The 18,304-nt window shown below is 43.9% G+C and overlaps 1 protein-coding gene across 1 annotated transcript in view; it reads right to left on the bottom strand.

Annotated features, from left to right (window-relative positions):
* Positions 1-17,752, bottom strand: part of TGFB2 (transforming growth factor beta 2) — a 62,202-nt gene extending 44,450 nt beyond the window's left edge. The window contains exon 1 of the mRNA XM_039378791.1: positions 16,862-17,752. Coding sequence (XP_039234725.1) covers positions 16,862-17,204 — 343 coding nt within the window. The 5' untranslated portion in view covers positions 17,205-17,752. The remainder of the gene's footprint in view (positions 1-16,861) is intronic.
* Positions 17,753-18,304: the final 552 nt, after the last annotated feature.

The following is an 18,304-nucleotide window of genomic DNA, read 5'->3' on the forward strand; positions in this document are numbered from 1 at the left end:
AAAAGTAAGATGGGCATTTTAGTATTTACTTAACATTAACAAAGCCTCTAAGGCAGAAGGATCCCAGGCTCTCACAGGCTTTCCAAATTCCAGTCAGAGACATGAATTCTTACCAGAAAGGCTTTGGTGGAGCAAATGCCATTTGCACAGAACACATGATGTACTTGCTCTTGATGGTATTGGCTGCTTTTAGCCAAGTCAGCCACTGGAAGTTTGTAAAGCTCACCTCAGCATACCCAGACTTTCACAAAAGCAGATAAACCAAACCTCTTCCATATGTCAAACAAATTGTTTCTTCCCTCTTGGAAAACCACATGGGAGGATGAGAGAAGTTTCCTCATGACATTGAGGCTTTGTACCGCTTTGAGATTTTCCATCACTATTGATGCAAGTGCAGAAATCAGCTCCTTGGGTGAGTTATCTTTTGTCACCAGTGGTTAGGCCAGTTATGACTTAAGGTAAAGCCAGGAACCCCTCACCATTTGCTGACTTCACTTAAGGTTCATGGTAAAAGCTGAATCAGTACATATATAGAGGAATGCATCCCTTACAAAGGCAGTATGAGAATCCACAGCATCTCCAGGTATCGCTGAAGTGCCTTAGGAAAGAGGCAAGCAAACAGTTACAGATTTAGGTATGTCAGACTTGGAGGCAAATAAAAGAAAACCTTCTCCACAGGAGTCACTTTCACACTGGGACGTCTTCTGAAACATGTCTGTTATGAAACCAGAAAGGGGATAGAGACTTCCAAACTTTTTCCCAGAGGTTAAGAAGAGAAGTCTTCTCACTTGTGTATTTCTGATAAAGGCCCCAGCAATGGAGACCAAGGAATTAAGTTTAATTAAGTTTTACAAGTATTTTGAAGTATTTTACAAGTATTTTACAAGTATTTCGAAGAATACTCCAAGAAATAAAGCATTTTCAGTGTTGCTGACACCAACTTGTCTGCAGGTGTCCAAAGCCAGAACGCAGTGCTGAAGCCCTTCTCCTGCCCAACACTTCACCTCAGCAACAGGGCTCAGGTACTCTGTAACATCCAGGGCTCCAAAGCCAAACCCACAAATTCAAACATACCCATAACTTCGGAAAAGCAAAAAGAAAAAAGATATGGGAATGAGAACATTACAGCACATCCAACCCTAAATATGCTAATTATAATGGAATAGGGTAAACCATAGACTTAGATCCTATTCTTAACAAAAAAAAAAAGGTCTATGGATGATTATACAAAAAGTGGATTCATACCAGGTGATAATGATGGTGGCCAGGCACATGAGAGCACTCAACTCAACTTCTCTTTCTGGGTATTCAAAATCACGCACAGAAATCTGCGCTGGATTGCCAAGCACGAATTAGCGTTTTTCATCTACTGCTGTTTAGAAGAGCAAGCTGCACTCTCCTCCTTCACATATATATATTTCTATAAATGAGTGGGCCTCACTACTCAGATATTCTAACTGGAAGACCTAGAAGTGGTCAGGAAATTTCAAGACTGCCTTGCAGAGAGGGGAGGAGATGAAAGCAAATCCCACGGCACAGGCTCTGTTCCTCTCGCCCCACCTCTGCCAGGAAGCGCTCCTGTTTCCCTGGCAAGCAGTGCAGCTGGCTGCCTTCTCCTGCTCGGCCAAGGGTCCAGAGAACAGCCTTTCCAAACTATTCCCTGGCTGAAGGAAGAAATGAAAGCAAGTTATTTTCAAGAAAAGCAGATTGGATTGTCAAACCCTTTCACTCTGGGGAGGGAAAAAGAAGAAGAAAAACGAATTCTACAAGAATTAAAAGTGTAATGGAGAAGGAAAAGCAAAAGAAAATTATACATTTTTTTTTTGCATTGCAGAGGAGTCAAGATTCACAGATTCAAAGCCCAGGCAACACATTAAGATAAAGACAGCAGACAACACACGAATGCTAGAGATGGAAAGAAGTGAAAGTTTTAAACCCCATTAAAATCGTGCAATCCTTCCTGCTTTGTAACAGTAATTACAATCAAAATGATTTACACCCTGGTGCAGTGTAAATCAGAAACAGAAAAGCACTAAGATTTTAAACCTTAGGAAAAACTGTAGGCAGGAGAAGTTGATGCCACTAGCTGCCTGCATGCAGCAAACACACCCCTGCCTGCCCATGCAAACATGCTCAGCTTTCAACTCCTTCCTCTACTTTTCACCATAGCTGGCCTCAGAAGCTCTCAGGCCACTTCTGAAGATCCCTAAAATGTGTTTTATGTACTGCATGGGAAATGTGTCTGCTCATTAAGCCCAGAAACCACTACAGAGATGGACATGGAAGGATTAGGAGCTGCAGAACAGACTGTACAGTACAATAAAGCTTGGAGAAGCTCATCCGCAGAACTTTACCTACTGCTAGCCACAAATGGTGCTCTTGTGGAATTTTGGCTATCACAGAGAAGATTAATGTAGAGTGAATGGTCATTCTCTTTTATACATTAACTCGTAAAAAGCAGACTGCTCCCTGAAGATACTTGCTAGAGTTGCTCCAATTTAGTGTTAGGAGGATGGACTCAATGACAGTATCAACTCTTATTAAGTACAGATAACCCTACTAACAAGGTCCTTTTACTAAGTCTCAATTACTAGGATGACTTATGATCCATCAAGGCCTCTGCACTATTTTTAACAAAAGTGAAATTTCTTTATAGGTTAAGGGCTCAGACCTCTGGGTGGGGTAGGAAGAACGTATCCACTAACTACTTTGCACATGGAGTCACCAACTGAGTCAGTGACTTGGAGGTCTCCCATGTCTTGTGCTATTGAACATGGAAAAGAAACCCAAAAATATTATTTGCCTTCCAAAATTATGGTTTCTGGCAAAAGAAGTAACCTCACAGCTGGAGTGTCTGGCCCCTTGTTTCTCTGAGGGAAGAGCTGCCAACACTACGAGCCCTAGATAACCCGTCACCACCTACTCTGTAGTTTGGAGCCATGAGTGGCACTGCTTTCGCCATCACAAGGGCCACCAAACTCTGCCAGGTCACATCTTTACATCTGGTTCCTGCTGAGATATGGTAACTCTCTGATGAGCCGGTTTCTACAGAACCCTTATTTTACGTCCCTGGCATTTCAACAGAGCGCCAGATGTAGGTACTGTTTTATTTTGAACGTGGAAGCGAGGTGCTTGACAGGCAAGATTCACAGCTTAGGTAGAAGTGATCACCTCACGTTCTGCACAAAACCAAGAAGACCCAAAGAACTGAAGACACATGGGTTTAGTATTATGAAGGAGACATCATTACAAAGATGATACAACCATGAGCTGAATCAACTGGACAGAAGTGTTTACAGAGAAAACTTGAAAGCATAATGGACCGACATTTAGTTTGCTGAACGAGTAGAAATGACACAGTTCCCCAATCAACAAATAAGACCACTTGGGTTAGAAAACTGTCTCTGAACAATGAAACCATAAGAATGCAACTGTAAGAAGACAAAATTAAAATATGCAACTATATATTACCAAAAAAAAAGTAAAACTAAAACTAATAGCTGCTAAGAACTACTATAACATCAGAAAATAAGAACTGCAGATAACAAATGAGAAAAAACAAACAGGCACACCAGCTTCATAGCCAAGAAACTTAAAGATGAGATTTACTTAAGTACTAAGGAAGCTTAACAGTGATACTCATCCATTATACGATAAAAACTGTTGAAACGGTAATACAAAAATATGAAATATATTTCTGTAGATAAAAAAGCCAGGCAAGCACAAGATGAAAATATCTTTTTTTATTCCAGACTCAGAAGGTCTTAAAACAACACTGAAAACAAGCAAGACCAGATAACTTGCCTGAAGACTTTTTAAAGAGCTGTCCAAGGAGCTATCTTAATTATTAAAACTAGCTTTCAATAAATCCTAAACACTGAAAAATATCCTAAGAGGCAGAACATAATTGCTAATACACAATCCCAAGCAGGCAACCTGTGACACTGCACATATATAGTCAGCTTTATATTGATCCCAGAAAAATCATGTAAAGCGCAGGAATGAGAATCAGCCCAGAGAAACGGAGATTATCCACACCAGCTCAAGGAAAACACTGGTCCAGTACCTTAGTGAGTGACACTGGTAGGCCTGTTGGTAAGACAACACTTTTAATATAATGTACTTGGGCAGCTGCAAGACGTCTAAGCTGGCACTACATGATTATTTCATTAGGAAACAGGAACAACAGGACACCACTAAGGCCAGGCAGTAAATGAATAAAAACCTTGCGTTTTCATGAGACTCAAAATACAACAGTAGGCAGCAAACCATTATTGAGAGGTAAGCTTCTACCAAAGTCCCACAAGGCTCAATTTTACTGCACTCTACTCTTTAATACTTTTATTCATCATCTGGAAGGAAACTAAATCCTTACTAACTGTAGATGAAATAATGATACATATGTATCAGATAATGAAGAAGGTGCATCATGAAGACAGGGACTTAAAAACAGTGGCTTGAATTTTGAATTATCAAGATGTAAATATCAGTAAAATCAGTATGAGAATACAACTCTAGGACAGAGAAACTGGATCACACTTACAAAGTAGGAGATGCCATCCTGAGAGTCAGCACCTCTGAAAAGAACTTGGGGAAGAACAGGAAGAGACCCTGGTGGATAATTACCCATGCATGAATTTTAACTTTTCCTTGCAGAGCTCCTGACAAAGTTACTGCCAGAGTTAGATCCATACACTGTAATACAGAGCAGAGTCTGCAACATGTGTGTAACTTGATAATGGCAGAGACACTCTTGAAATAGTATCCAATACTGTTGTCCACAATCTTAGCAGAATAGGAATAAAACAGAGGAGTTTCAGAGCAAAACCATGTGAATAACTGAAAAGGCTAGAAAGTATCTCACGGAGCACAGCGTACTGAACTTAAAAGAGCTGTGGCTCAAATCACAATTTACGGATCCGAAAGACACTCAAAGTCAGATAAAGCAGCCCATCCTGAGCTCCTGGCTGGTAACTGCATGATCTTCCAGCAGCCGTGCCAGCTTCCTCTCAGCCAGATCAGTTCCCCTCTGGAAATTCCATTTCCTGTGGGTACCTACAGAATGCCCACAGATTTAACAATGGGTCTTCAAAATAGCACAGTGAAGGTTTAAGCCAGATTCAAATGCTAGAACTTGAAGCTAAACAACTTAAACCACAAAGACACTCATTTCTAGTGTGTGTAATTAATCACTGGAATAATTTATCAAGCGTGAACTCCTTTTCAAAAAGGAATTAATTCAGCAAAACTCAATGGCCTGGAATACGCAGGAAGGGAGACCAAGAATCCATAATGAGGGCTTCCAGCCTTTTTAACTTTTCCATTCTACCATAACTCAAAGCCTCCTAGAGCAATGTCAGTCTCGTCCTTTCTAAAGTACAGAATGATATCAACTAGTCATTAGCTATGATTATGAACAGACCTGGAATGTTATACTCTGAGAAGAACATCCCATCCTTGTTGAGATAAGCATCTTCTTCAATTGTAAGGCAACATACATGCTCATTCATAGAGCTGCCTGCAGGTCTGGCTGTCATTATATTAAGGCACTTTATCCTCTGTGACATTATAATATTGCCATAGATTAACAAGAACCAAACCATTTGGTTTCAAATCCCAAATCAAATGTCTTGGGATGAAATCTCATCCCACCAGGTAGATAGAATACAAACACAGATAGAATACAAACCAAGCTTTTTTCTTTACTTGTTTTTAAAAAACAAACACACAAAATCCCAACAACCTGTGGTGGATGTTGAGTCCTTCCAGGCTTTGAAAAGTACATGGTAGTAGTATAAACATGATACAAAACAGCATTCAGGACATTTCTAAACAGCAAAGCAGAATTACCTGCCACAGGCTTCATCTGAACAAAAGGTTGGGATTCTCAAAGGCTACAAAGGAACCACTCCTTTAGATGCTGCTTAAAACCCTGGCCACAGTGACTGCTTTTCTTCCCTAAACAATCACTGCACAGAATCCAGTTTCAACCAGAAAAAGTCTGGAGTGACTTTACTGACTCAAATCAAATTGCTCCAGCTCTTCATCCATGAAAAAAATGTATCTCAAAAGTTAACTCATTATTTTGTGAGCCACTTAGAGACATATCAAGTCAGAGAGGCTTTATGTAAAACCACATGCACCTTCACGCTATAAGCACAGCTCATGTTCCCAAACTACTTGGCTTTCCGGCTTGTAAACTCAGCATATATCATGTACCAAACTGACTTTCAGAAATGGTTCTCCTGGCTCCAGCTCTATAGAGAACTGACTTTTAAGATTTTATTGATAACATAAAAACACCTTGTTAGCTTAGCCATGACCTTTCTTTACAGTCCACTACACAGAGATTTGCCACAGTCTTATTCACAGGCTTTAGATTAGTCTCTGCTCCAGGCACTGAGGTCTGATTTTGCACATGTTTCTAAGAAGTGTCTGGATGTGGAGTGATGAGATTCTAGACAAAAACTCACTGTGGAGAGGATGATAAAGATGTATTATGGCATGTTTATTTGCCAAGACCTTTGCAGTCAGATGGTCATTTATTTTCGACAGAGGGAGATATGGAATACCTAAGAAGTACAGGACTTGAACTCATTTCTCCTTCCCTGCATTCTGCAGTTCTTGCCATATTGCCACCATATGCTGTTCCCAGATGACATCTGCCATCAAATGATTCTATCAATAAAGCAAACTATGGTGTTTATTTTCAAAAGTGAGGTTTGTGGGGGGTTTTTTGCAAGGCCTTATGCAGAAGAACATCTCCAGTGGCAACTCAATAAAAGGGAAAGTACTGCATTACAGTAATACATCCCAATATATCTTGAAGATGTGGCCATTACCTGAAACAAAGGAATGACACTTAATACCTGACCAAAGACTTCTGCAGTCAACAGAAGGACTTCCAGTGTTTTCAGCAGGCTTTGGACCAGGTCCCTTAATCTGGGGAACATATTCTCAAAAGGGAGAAAAATGGAAAGGTTTGACTGTATCACATGTATAGCTGGCCTGGTGGCAAGTGTGCATGAGGCAGATTCCTTTCCAGACTCTACCTCAACAAACACACTTTCAGCCAGAGAAAATTAAGTCTCCCAATAAAGTGGGTAGATAATAGGACTGCAACTTGGAAGGAGGTAAGTTCCTTCAGACACATGATATTGTTATAACTCAGCCTCTGGCCACCTTTGTAAAGATCTCTTTATCTAGATTATTTTGGGACTCTTTTCTTCCCTGATTAGCAAGGGGAATGTGAAACTTCCAAATACATGGCTCCTAGCATCAGGGAGGAATGCAAGCTGGGATGGGGGAATCCAGATTCAAAGAGGGACAGAAAGCTCAGGCCCCCACCAATCTGTTCTGAGTCCATCCGAACTGGGGCAAAGCTGCTTGCTTAGCTCCCTTACTTTCCAAACTGTATATCCTGGCAGGGAGCCTCTCAGTTCCTATCACATCACCAGATCAGAACAGCAGATTTATTTTCAAGAAAGCTGGAACTTGTTCCCCACTCACAGACCTAAAGATGTATGTATGTCTGCTGCAATAGCCTGCCATTGCAGGCTGGATAAACACGCAATGAGTGCAATAAACGAAACGTACAGATATCTTTCAGCATACCTCAATGTTGAAATGCGGCTACTTCACTTCCAAAGCGTGCATCAAGAAAAATTTGAGCATAAAGCAGTGATTGGCACAAGACACATACAGCCCTTGCTCTGCCAGGGAGGCCCAGAGCCAACTGCAACAGCCAAGAAAACTGGGCTGGATGTCTCAGAGATTGGGCGAGAACAAGAACATCAAGGATCTGCATAGATCCAACACACCTCTAGACTGTTCACAGTGTCCAATCAGGTTGGAGAATACAATTTATCATTTATCCTTCCCTGAAGGCATGAACCTGAACGAAGAAATGAACTTCAAGTACTGCATATGCCAATGGACCTGAACTCTGGCATCCATAAATTTTGCTTACTAGGCATTCACTAAGTATTCTGTTTCAGTATTATCCACTCAACTGGATCAATTCCTGCACCAAAACGTCAAAGCACAAAGGCCAGGAATTGCGATGCAAAGGGCAGAGCTGTCCCTCCACAGTCACATTCATGGGAGAGCAGAGACATCTCTCACCTTCCACAGAATCACAGAATCAACGGGTTTGGAAAAGACCTCCAAGATCATCAAGTCCAACCCTTGATCCAACACCGCCATGGTTACCAGACCATGGCACTAAGTGCCACATCCAGTCTCATCTTAAAAACCTCCAGGAACGGTGACTCCACCACCTCCCTGGGCAGCCCATTCCAATGCCTGATTACTCCCTGATTACTCTCTCTGTAAAAATTTTTTTTCCTAATATTCGACATAAACCTCCTCTGGCACAGCTTAAGACCATGCCCTCTTGTCCTCCTGTTGGTTGCCTGGGAGAAGAGACCGATGCCCACCTGGATACAACTTTGCTAGTCTGGGCCACCCATGAGACCAAGCAGAGGTGGGACAAGGAGCAGCATTCTGCCACAGGCTCTGGTGAACACTAGACGCTGACCACGCTGTGCCTCATTGCCACTTCTGCCATTGTTTCAACCCACTGCTGCACCCGAAGAGGCTAAATTTGCAGCATCGTTTTTACATGCCATTTGGAAGATGGAAAGATTTGCAAGTGTTCTTCTTTCAAGTATACAACTTGGCAGTCCTGGAGAAGATCTTTATGACTGTTTGTCCAAAGCCCAAAAGAAGTAATTTTATACGTATTGGACAATGCCCACTCAAATAAGCAACAACTACTTTCTGTTCAATTTGGGGTACTGGAGATCACCTGTAATCACAATAGTGAGCTCAGGATTAGTAAGTATCATTGTGCAGAAGCCTTTATCAAGTATGTGATAGTGAGGTACTCTCTGACCACTCCCTAAGAGTCAGTGCTGCTAACATCTATTAGTTTCTCAACCTTCTTCGTACAAAGTCCACCCACAGGGTTGGGGGTTTCTGTGGATTGGGTTTTTTTTCCACCCCAAGGAATGAAAACCAACATGTTCTGATTCCTATCTTTCAATCATCACTATGGGTAAAGATATGCTACCATCACTATTTCAGCTGAGCTAGCTGATGAATTGCAAATGCTATATGTAAACAAAAACAAGTAACAGAAGGAACTTCAACAGGCTTAGCTCGTGTTTAAAATTCAAAGCAGGGGTTTAAAAGAGATGAAGCCAGGGAAAACATTGCATACTAACACCAGCCAAACAGGGAAAAATAACCAAGTTGTAAGCCTGAAAAACTGAAATGGAAAGAATGACAGATTTACTGCTGCATTTGATGCACATAACCACTGATAGACTCTCCCCAGGAAGTGTTGAAATTACCATCACTGAAATGAATCCAGAAGCTAAAAATTAAATTATCTTTCCCAGAACATTCCAATTTGGGCTTTGGCAATAACAGATGTTTTAATGCTCTTGAATATACGCACGCGCGTGTGTGCACGCATGCACACACACACACATACACTTAAGTACAGTATCCTCTTTCACGCAAGACCTCCCTCTTAGCTTTCACAAAGTCAGACTGAACTTACGGTCCTTCTGCAAAGTCTTTGCTTCAAAGTCTCTGCTCAAATGCACAACTGTCAGATTAAGCAACCCATAAGGAGTCTTACAGCAGCTCCAAGTTATGAATGAATGGTTATTTGTGAACTTGCCTGTCAAGACAGATGCGGTATTTGTCAGTGCAGTGTGGGTTAGATATGATGGGAAGGAGCCAAACAAGCAAAGTGAAAGGTCAGTATCACAACATTTCCCTTCCCCACCCCTCCTCAGTTTGCCTAAAACTATGTCACAGCTTTTGCTGAAGTCCAATACAGTAGTCTATTTTCATGCGAGTTACCACGCTTATTTGAAAAGAAACATTCATGCAAGAAAAGCAAAAGAAAAATGTGTGCAGAGGAAGAGAAGAACGGGAACATTTTTGTGCAAGAAAGCTACAGCAGAGGGACAAATCCAAGACTGACAGAAAACAGCACATCTTTAGAAATATGGTGATACTTGAATCAAGACCACCCTGTGGAAGTTGAAATATAACGCATTGTTTTTCTTGTTTTAAAATGTAGTATTACAAGGATTACAAGCAGGTTAATTCATTTTGGAAGGGACATCTAGTCCAACCTCCAGCTCAAAGCAGGGTCAGCTTTGAGGTCAACTTATCTTTTATAATTTATACAATTATTTTTAATAACCTCAAGTCAGCATCACGCTCTACTAGGTCTTACATAACAACACAAAGAGGATCTCTCCCTAAGGGTCATTCAGTGGGGAAAAGCTCAGCTCTACAATAAAGATCCCGAATATTCAATGAGCATCACACATGAAATGAGAAGGAATCCTCACTCACTGTCCAAATTAAAACTTGAACAAGGGAGAGATGTTCTAAAGATCCTCTCCACACTTTCTGCTGTAAATCTGCTGCAGGGATGCCTGTGAGGTCTAGCATCTCCTGGAAACCAAACATAGATGCTAGAGAATACAAATAGCACCACAAGATGTATTTCAGTGGAGCCTGTCTCATCGCAGTGAACGAGCAGTCTCTCTACACTGCTGCCTAAACTCATCCCACATGACCTCCACCACGAGGAGCCAGCAGCTTTCCAAGTGGCATGTATGAACTGCCACACGGTTCCCTTTGGAAAACCTGACTGGTTTAAAGAATGCTATGCTACCCAAAGAGGCAAATTCTCTACTGTGGACCAACTTGCAGAGCACCAAGAATACTTAAAAACCCGCTCACCAGACAGGTTTACGAAGCCAGGTCTAGCACTTCAATTCTGCAGAGCCAATCCTGTGCCATTCGAGCTAAGAGAACCACAGTACTAAACAAGGCTCATGAGTCATTCATAAATTCAAAAACAACTGGTCACACTGGAAGAAGATAAAACACAACCCTTGACGCTAAGTTTTTTTTCCCAACATTTTATCCTCTTGTTACAGACAAATCTTTGACTTTCTCCTCTACACCTTGCAGCTGTATGTCTTGTACAGTTGGGTGCCCAGCTGCAATCACTTAACACAGAAAAGACAGCAAGAACCAGCGGGGGGGGGATGTTTTAAGAAGAAACATAGCTGCTACAGATTGACTACTACAGGGAGCCAACCGGCAGTGATGCTGGAGCTAGGTACCTACTAGTACACATCACAGCTGAAGGGGAAACAAGCAACAGCCTGTGGTGGAAGGCAGGGTGCAAGTTTTCCCTAAACAAATGACCAAACCAATTCTTTTAATCTAAACAAATCAGCAGAAACATCTGTAACACAGTATTACATTAAATAATACCTGGGGAGCATATCATCCTCAAGCTAAAAACTGCCTGCTTGAAAATGTGCTGCATGTGGTTTCACAACAGGAACGGAAACATTTGTGTGTCTTCACTCATGACTCGTCTTGTCACCATACCCTGGGGTTCCTCTCTTTATCTGTAATACAGAAGCAGTCTAGCACATCAGTGCAAAGGCAAAAGAAGCCAGCTGCCCAACAGGGAAAGCCTTCTTCAGGATCACAGGAGCACTGAAGAGTTTCTTCTTTCCTCTGTAAAAAAATCCTGTAAAGCATTTCCTTCTCACTGGGCTCTGATGCCCAAATAACAGATTTCAACACAGTGAGAGGGATTTGAACTGTCTGGCTTTGTTCATCCCTGCAAATGTGCCATAAACAGGCCCCGATTCAGGAAGCTAATTAGGCATACACAGAGACTTAATGCTAATGAGTCCATTCATGTGTGTGAAGCTCAGTGCATGTTTCAGAACTGTGATGAAGAAGCTCACTGAGAATGACAGCCAGTTCTCATTCATCTTTTTGCTCAGCTCCAGTGCAGACAGGAATCTCAAACTGACAGCAAAACGGTGGAAGTAGTAACTTCAAAGCAACACAGCCATTCTGATGACCACTACTGTTTTCACGCAGAGCATGGAGGATGAGCCGGGCTAAAACCAGTAGCTAATGAAGACGTTGCTCTGCTTTCTTCCCTCAATCACCTACTCACACCTTGTCCTGCAAGTGGAGCCAGCAAGAGCAGCACTCAGGGCACTTCCTGCACATCTCCAGCCATGAGCAGAAGAAAAGGGCACATTTTCAGAAAGGTCTCTGGGACAATAAAACATTCGCACTGCCAGTGGGCTGGAGGGTGGGGAGCATTGGGGCAGTGCTGCATATTCACAAAAACTGGAACGGGCTGCCCAGGGAAGTGGCTGACTCATCACCTCTGGAGGTATTTAAAAGTATAGATGTGGCACTCAGGGACATGGCTTAGTGGTGGATTTCACAGTGCTAGGTTAAAGGTTGTACTCAGATGATGTTAAAGATCTCTTCCAACCTAAATGAGTCCATGATTCTATCTAACCTTCTCAACAAATTACAGTGGAAAATGCCTCTAAAACAGACAACCAGAAATAAACTTAAGCCAGGTTTCAGAAAGGACTTGGGAATATAGCCCTATGTTTCCATCTTGCAGTTCATCTGACCTTGCAGTGTTAAAGACAGTGGTCTTTAGGTATTTAGCTTTTCTGTAGGCTTCATCCTCTGGAAGAAACTCAAGGACCATGTACCATGCCAGACTGGCTCTTGGACCACCCCCTGCTTCCTAGCTTGGCACCCTGCTTACAGCAAGTGGATGGTGATTCAGAAGCCTGGCAGGAAACACATGTGGAGCTCCCCTTCATTAGTGCACTAGAGCATGTTATTTTATTATCCCTCCTAGTATGCAGAGGACTACTGTCTAGAAAATTACCCTGTCCCTTTTTAAAGCCATTTGCCACTTCCTGAGTTTTTTTCATAACCAATTAGGAAGAATGCACTAGGTGCCATTCATGAAAAAGGAATAAGGAACTGTTTCTCCCATGTCTCTCCTCAGGAAAGCCTTCACATTGCTGCAGGTAAGAAAGCATGCCTGGCAAATGCCTCCTACAAGAGGTACTCCAGAGCACAACCATAGGTCCAGCATAGCTAGATAGATTAAGCTCTGTATTATGTTAAATGCAAACACAGTTGAGCTGTGCAGTCGTAGTTTTTAACATCATGGTAATGATGTGGCCAGTGCAGGTAGCTACGTCCGTACAAGCAATACTGGTACTCTGAAGACAAGGAACCCACATATGTGTAATTGCCAGTAAAGTGAGTCCCTGTTGATAAAGTAGAAACATGTTATTGTGCTCTGCCAGCTTATAATGTTGTCCTTCATGAGGTAAATCTTCCACAGAGCGATGGCCTACGTAAAGCAATATTCATGGTACAGGGCTCTTGAGAAGACTAATCCTAACACCAAGTGCAGGCTGGAACCCACGGAGGCTCCTTCACACTAAAATGTGGCATGAGTAGCCTAAAACCCATGCAAAACCAGTCCCAAAATCAGAAGAACTGTGATTTCTAAGGTTACTGACTACTTACAAACCTCTCTTCGAGAATGCAGAAATTTAAAAATTTACCTGCATTGGCCTTAAGCCATCAGTACCAACCAGTTCACTGACTGTGGTAAAAATTGCTTTGAGTGAAGATGATAGAACGGGCCCCTGCCTTCACATACATATGTGTGTTGCCTATTTTTCTCAAGTATCCCAGTTATGCATTAGCATTACAATTCACAATCTTTAACTGTGTTGGCATTAAATTTCTGTTTATTATCAGTGCAATGTCAATCCTCACCTAGCTGAAGTATCGGGGCCTAGAAATTCAATGACGAACTGATAAGTAATAAACTTCTAATGTTATCCAGCTTTCACAAAAATCAGTTTTAAGCATTTACGGAGGTAATTTCTCCTGGGCACAAAATTCCCAAGAACTCTTTCATGTTGTGCTCAGCTTCCATATCCCACCTTCCTTTGTAAATTGGTCTGTAAAAAACCTCAAATTCTGACTGCTAACTGGACTTAAAAGAGATCCAGTCTTTCAGTATCTAATGCATACTGTTGTGAGCACAATGCAAGCAGGAATGCTTTTCAGACAAAACCTTTCTATTTTTTCCAAATGTCTCTGTAGTATTTTTTTCTGCCACTTCTTTCCCATCTGTTGCTTACAAGTCCGGTAGTCCCTGACTTGTTGAATTTCCAGGTATATTCCAGTGTGTCCTTAACCTCATGTGGACTGTCAAGCCAGATGCCCCCTTACTTCCTCAGTGCAAACTATCAGTAAACCTTAGCATAACTTTAGTTTGAGCCTTAAACTAACAGCATGTGAAAAGATTAATATGAATAATTTCAAAACTAATCAGATCCCTTCTTTAAATGTTGACATAGTATTATTTATATCCCATAAATACCTTCTTGACTAAAATTCATCCCAGGAGATTGGCATCTTGCCAGTTCTATTCATATTTACTGTATTTATACAGTACAGTTGGCCAAGGATAATATTTAAGACAAAATATGCCTTAGGGTATATACAATATCTCTTATAGCTTTCCTTTTAAATCTCCTCATTGCTAAAAATATTTAGTCTGAACTTTACAAAATGCCCCACAAAGACCTATCAGCGATCTGTAGTGATATATTGCTGACTATGAGTATAATTAGAGCATATTTGTAATACTTGGGTTGTAGTCAGTTACTGAACGCTAACAACTTGTGGTAAAAACTGAACCACTGATCTTTCCCATGCCTGCGTTCCAGCAGCTTCTGACCTTCAGTGCATTCACACTGATCCCCTTCTCTCTCCTGCCTCCCTCCAACACAGCAGAAACCATAGAGTTAAAAAATTCACTCTGAGACGCCTAGGAGAAAGTGCCTGTGGCTGCCAGAGCTGTGCTTTCAATTTCTTCCTTTAAAATATGGTGGAGCAATTTCTTCCTTACTGTCTTTTTTGGAAAGGTTCGCTCCATCCAGCATAACTAGAGAGCAGTGGAAAAACAGTTAACCTACTTACTCTGATGTTAGCGACAGCCCTTGCACAGTAGTGCCGGATCTACTGCTAACTGGCCCTCCGATCCCAAACGTCTGATGCACTCTGTTGGTAGATACCTGCAATCTCCTTTGCTCTTCCAAAGCCTCAATCGATACTTCAGAAGAAATCTGGCCTCTGACAACATTTTAAAAATAGATGCTTTTTTGTCAAGACCATCCAAGTCACACACCACAGATATTTTAATTTTCTGGAAAGTATGCAGCTCTTGGTTCTTTGTAGTTTGTTCAAGCAAGGAGAAAGGACAGATGTGCTCAGGATGGATGCATTTTACAATTCTAAGAGACTTCTTGTTACCGGGTCAACTCCACAAGCCAAGGCACTGCTATCGGTCTTCCTAACCTTTGCCCATAGGTGTTCCTCTGCCCTGGGTATGATCTGACAGGTCTCAAAAAGATACAGTACACCAACGTGGAAAACAGACATGACTTCTGTGTTTTTGCTACAGCTATGAATTATACTGAACCGCTCTGCTCATACCCACTTGGCTCCAAATATGTGTTTTTTTTTTTTAAAGAAAGTATTTCTTCCCCAAGGGTAACAAGGGCGGAGTGTATTTATCATGGCTATTAAGGATGGTGCCATAATTACAATAATAAAATGGCTCTGAGTGCCAGGATGTCCTGTACCTGATGTTGTCATTTAAGACTAAAGGAAGAAGGGAGGCAGCTGCACAGAGCGTGGGGTTCAGATACCTTGGCTGGCATCCTAGGACTATCACATGCAAGACAGAGCAAGCCCCAAAGCTAAACTTGCTAAACTAAAAATAAATAAGGGGGAAATGCAATTAGAAACTCTAGGATAAAGTTACCAAGATGGCTGCATTATCTATTTAAGCAAGAGCTATGAGCTTTTCAGAAAGAGACAGCAAATATATAGGGCATCAAGTGGTGGGGGAGGGAAGAGCTAGAAAAGCAAGCTGAATGAAAAGACAAGGGACTAGGGTTCAGATATGTGAACGGTGAAGTTATTTTCTGCTTCTGGTATTCCACTTTCCTCGGTATGATGATGATCTAGATTCCTTTAAGGCAGTGTGGTGCTTTTGCTTTCTTTTTTTTTTTTCTATGCACTTAAGCTTCACTACCAAAACAAAAAGGCACGTCGTTATGATTATTAATCATTCTAAGTGGATTTGGTCAGCCCAGAGCATTTGTATCCCCCTTTTTTTTTTGTGCAAAACGTGGCATGGATCACCAGAAGGTCGTTAAAAACAGCAAAAGGCAGACGGGCTGAGGCAGGTTCCAAGAACCGAGGCTACCCAGAAGGGAAAAGTTTTTCTGTACCTGAAATGAAAAGTGCCCATGAACCGAAAGGGGAGGCTAGTTAATGTGGGAAGAGGAGGGAGGACGTCTATGTCCCTGTCCTCGCCGAGCACCAATCTGAATAGCAGTCTGCGGGACACTGTTCTGGAGGGACACAGACAAGACGAGCCGGCGACTTTTTTCTCTTTTTTAAGACCTCCTTTTCTTTTCGGTTACGGAGAGATGGAAACCTGCCCGTTCCAGACACTCCAAGGGAAACAAGAGCAGTGGAAAGATATTGGCTCTTTCTGGAAGCTGTACACGGGGCTGCCGGGGAGCTAAACCCGGTGCTGGGGAGGGAGTGGGACGCTGGGCGGGGGGAGCTCTCTTCAGGTACGTGGTGGTGGGCAGCAGAGGCAATTTGAGGGATTCCTGGCTGACTTCAAAGGGGACCGGAAACCTCACGAGTCTGGGGGAACAGGTGACCACCCCCAACGCATCCACCCAAGCATACGTATATCCCACCACCTGAATTAAACCCTAGAAGCCTCCACCTAAGAGATGCTGAGGATGAGAGGAAGCCGAGCGAAGAAGGCACGTTACGATGCTTGGGGCTGCTATTTAAAGGTGCAGGGCACCGCTAAGCCTCGGGGGCGAAATTACGCACACATGCACAAACAGAGACGACTTACTTTCGGGGTAACCAGGCTGCATGTCTATTTTGTAAACTTCTTTGGCATAGTATTCCTCGTCGCTCCTCTCTCTCTCGCAAGTGGCAGCTCTGTGGTTGGCTTTCTCCTGCAGCAGGTCCCTGGTGCTGTTGTAGATGGAGATGACCTCCGGGGGCACCTCCTCGGGCTCGGGGTACTCGTCCGGGGGACTGGTGAGCTTGAGTTTGCTCAAGATTTGCCCCCGGATAGCCTCGATCCTCTTGCGCATAAACTGATCCATGTCGAGGGTGCTGCAGGTAGACAGGCTGAGAGCCACGGTGGCCAGATCCACTGTGAGGAGCACGCTCAGGAGATAGCAGTGCATTTTAAGTGTTTAAATACAGCGCCCCCCCCACCAAAAAAAAAAAGTCACTTTAACAACGAACGACAACAAGAAAAAAAAAATCAAAAAATAAAAAGGGATCCGTGCAAACAAAGGGGAGATCTGCAGACAAAATGCTGTTAAAAACCGGGCTGCGAGGACGGCTCGCGATCGGAAAATGCACGAGAGGCGCCAGTGAAAAAATATCAGTAATAATAAGGAAAAAAAAAAGCCAGCAAGTTGCTACAACTAGATAAAATGCGGGGGTGGAGAGAGCCGGACAGCAAAAAAAGGGGAGGAAAAAAGCCCCCAAATAGATACAACCAACCTGCGAATCAAGTAAATGGAAGAGAGGCTGCTCTCAGCGCGCTGGAAAACAAAAATCTGAAGGAGGGGAATAAAAAACCGGGGGGGAGGGGGGTGGGAGAAAAAAAGAGGGGAAAAAAAACCCCCAACAAACCAAAAAGAGAAGGACTGCGGGGAGAAGGTGCAGAGACGGGTATCACAGAGCGCTGCCGCAGCCGGCAGAGAGAGGGTGCCGGCGCGGCGCTGAGCCCTGCCGTGCGCCCGCGGCGCCCGACGGCTCCCGGCGGGCAGCGGCAGCGGCGGCGGCGGCGGCACCGCCCCGCGCCCGGCCCCGCTCAGCCCCCGCGGCGGCGGCGAGAGCCGCGCACGTGCGCGCCCGGCGGCGCCGAGCTCCGGCCCCCGCGCCCGGCCCGGGCGCGGCGCAGCGGCGGCGGCAGCGGCAGCGGCAGGCGGCGGCCCCGGCCCCGCGGCCCCGCCTGGCCCCCGCGGCGGCGGCGGCGGCGGCGAGCGGCGATCCCCGGTCCGGCCGCGTCCCGCAGGCTGCTGCGTGCGCCCCGCGCCGCATGCACCGACCCACCCCCGCCCGGGCCGCTGCGCGCCGCAAGAGCTCTTTTCCAGCTCCCTCCTCCTTCCTCCTCCTGCCGAAACGCCAACCCCGCGCCGCGGATCAGCGAGGCAGCGCCGCCGCCCCGGCAGCCCTCCCGCGGGTCGCAGGCGCGGAGCCGGCCGCCCGGCGCTGGCCGCAGCGCTGCGCCGCTCTCTCCCCCCGCCGGCCTCCCCCGCGGCGCTGGGGCTGG

The sequence above is a fragment of the Pipra filicauda genome, unplaced genomic scaffold (assembly GCF_003945595.2).
Source record: "Pipra filicauda isolate LSUMZ 115617 unplaced genomic scaffold, ASM394559v2 scaffold147_size4022426_pilon, whole genome shotgun sequence".
In the NCBI taxonomy this organism is placed as follows: Eukaryota; Metazoa; Chordata; class Aves; order Passeriformes; family Pipridae; genus Pipra; species Pipra filicauda.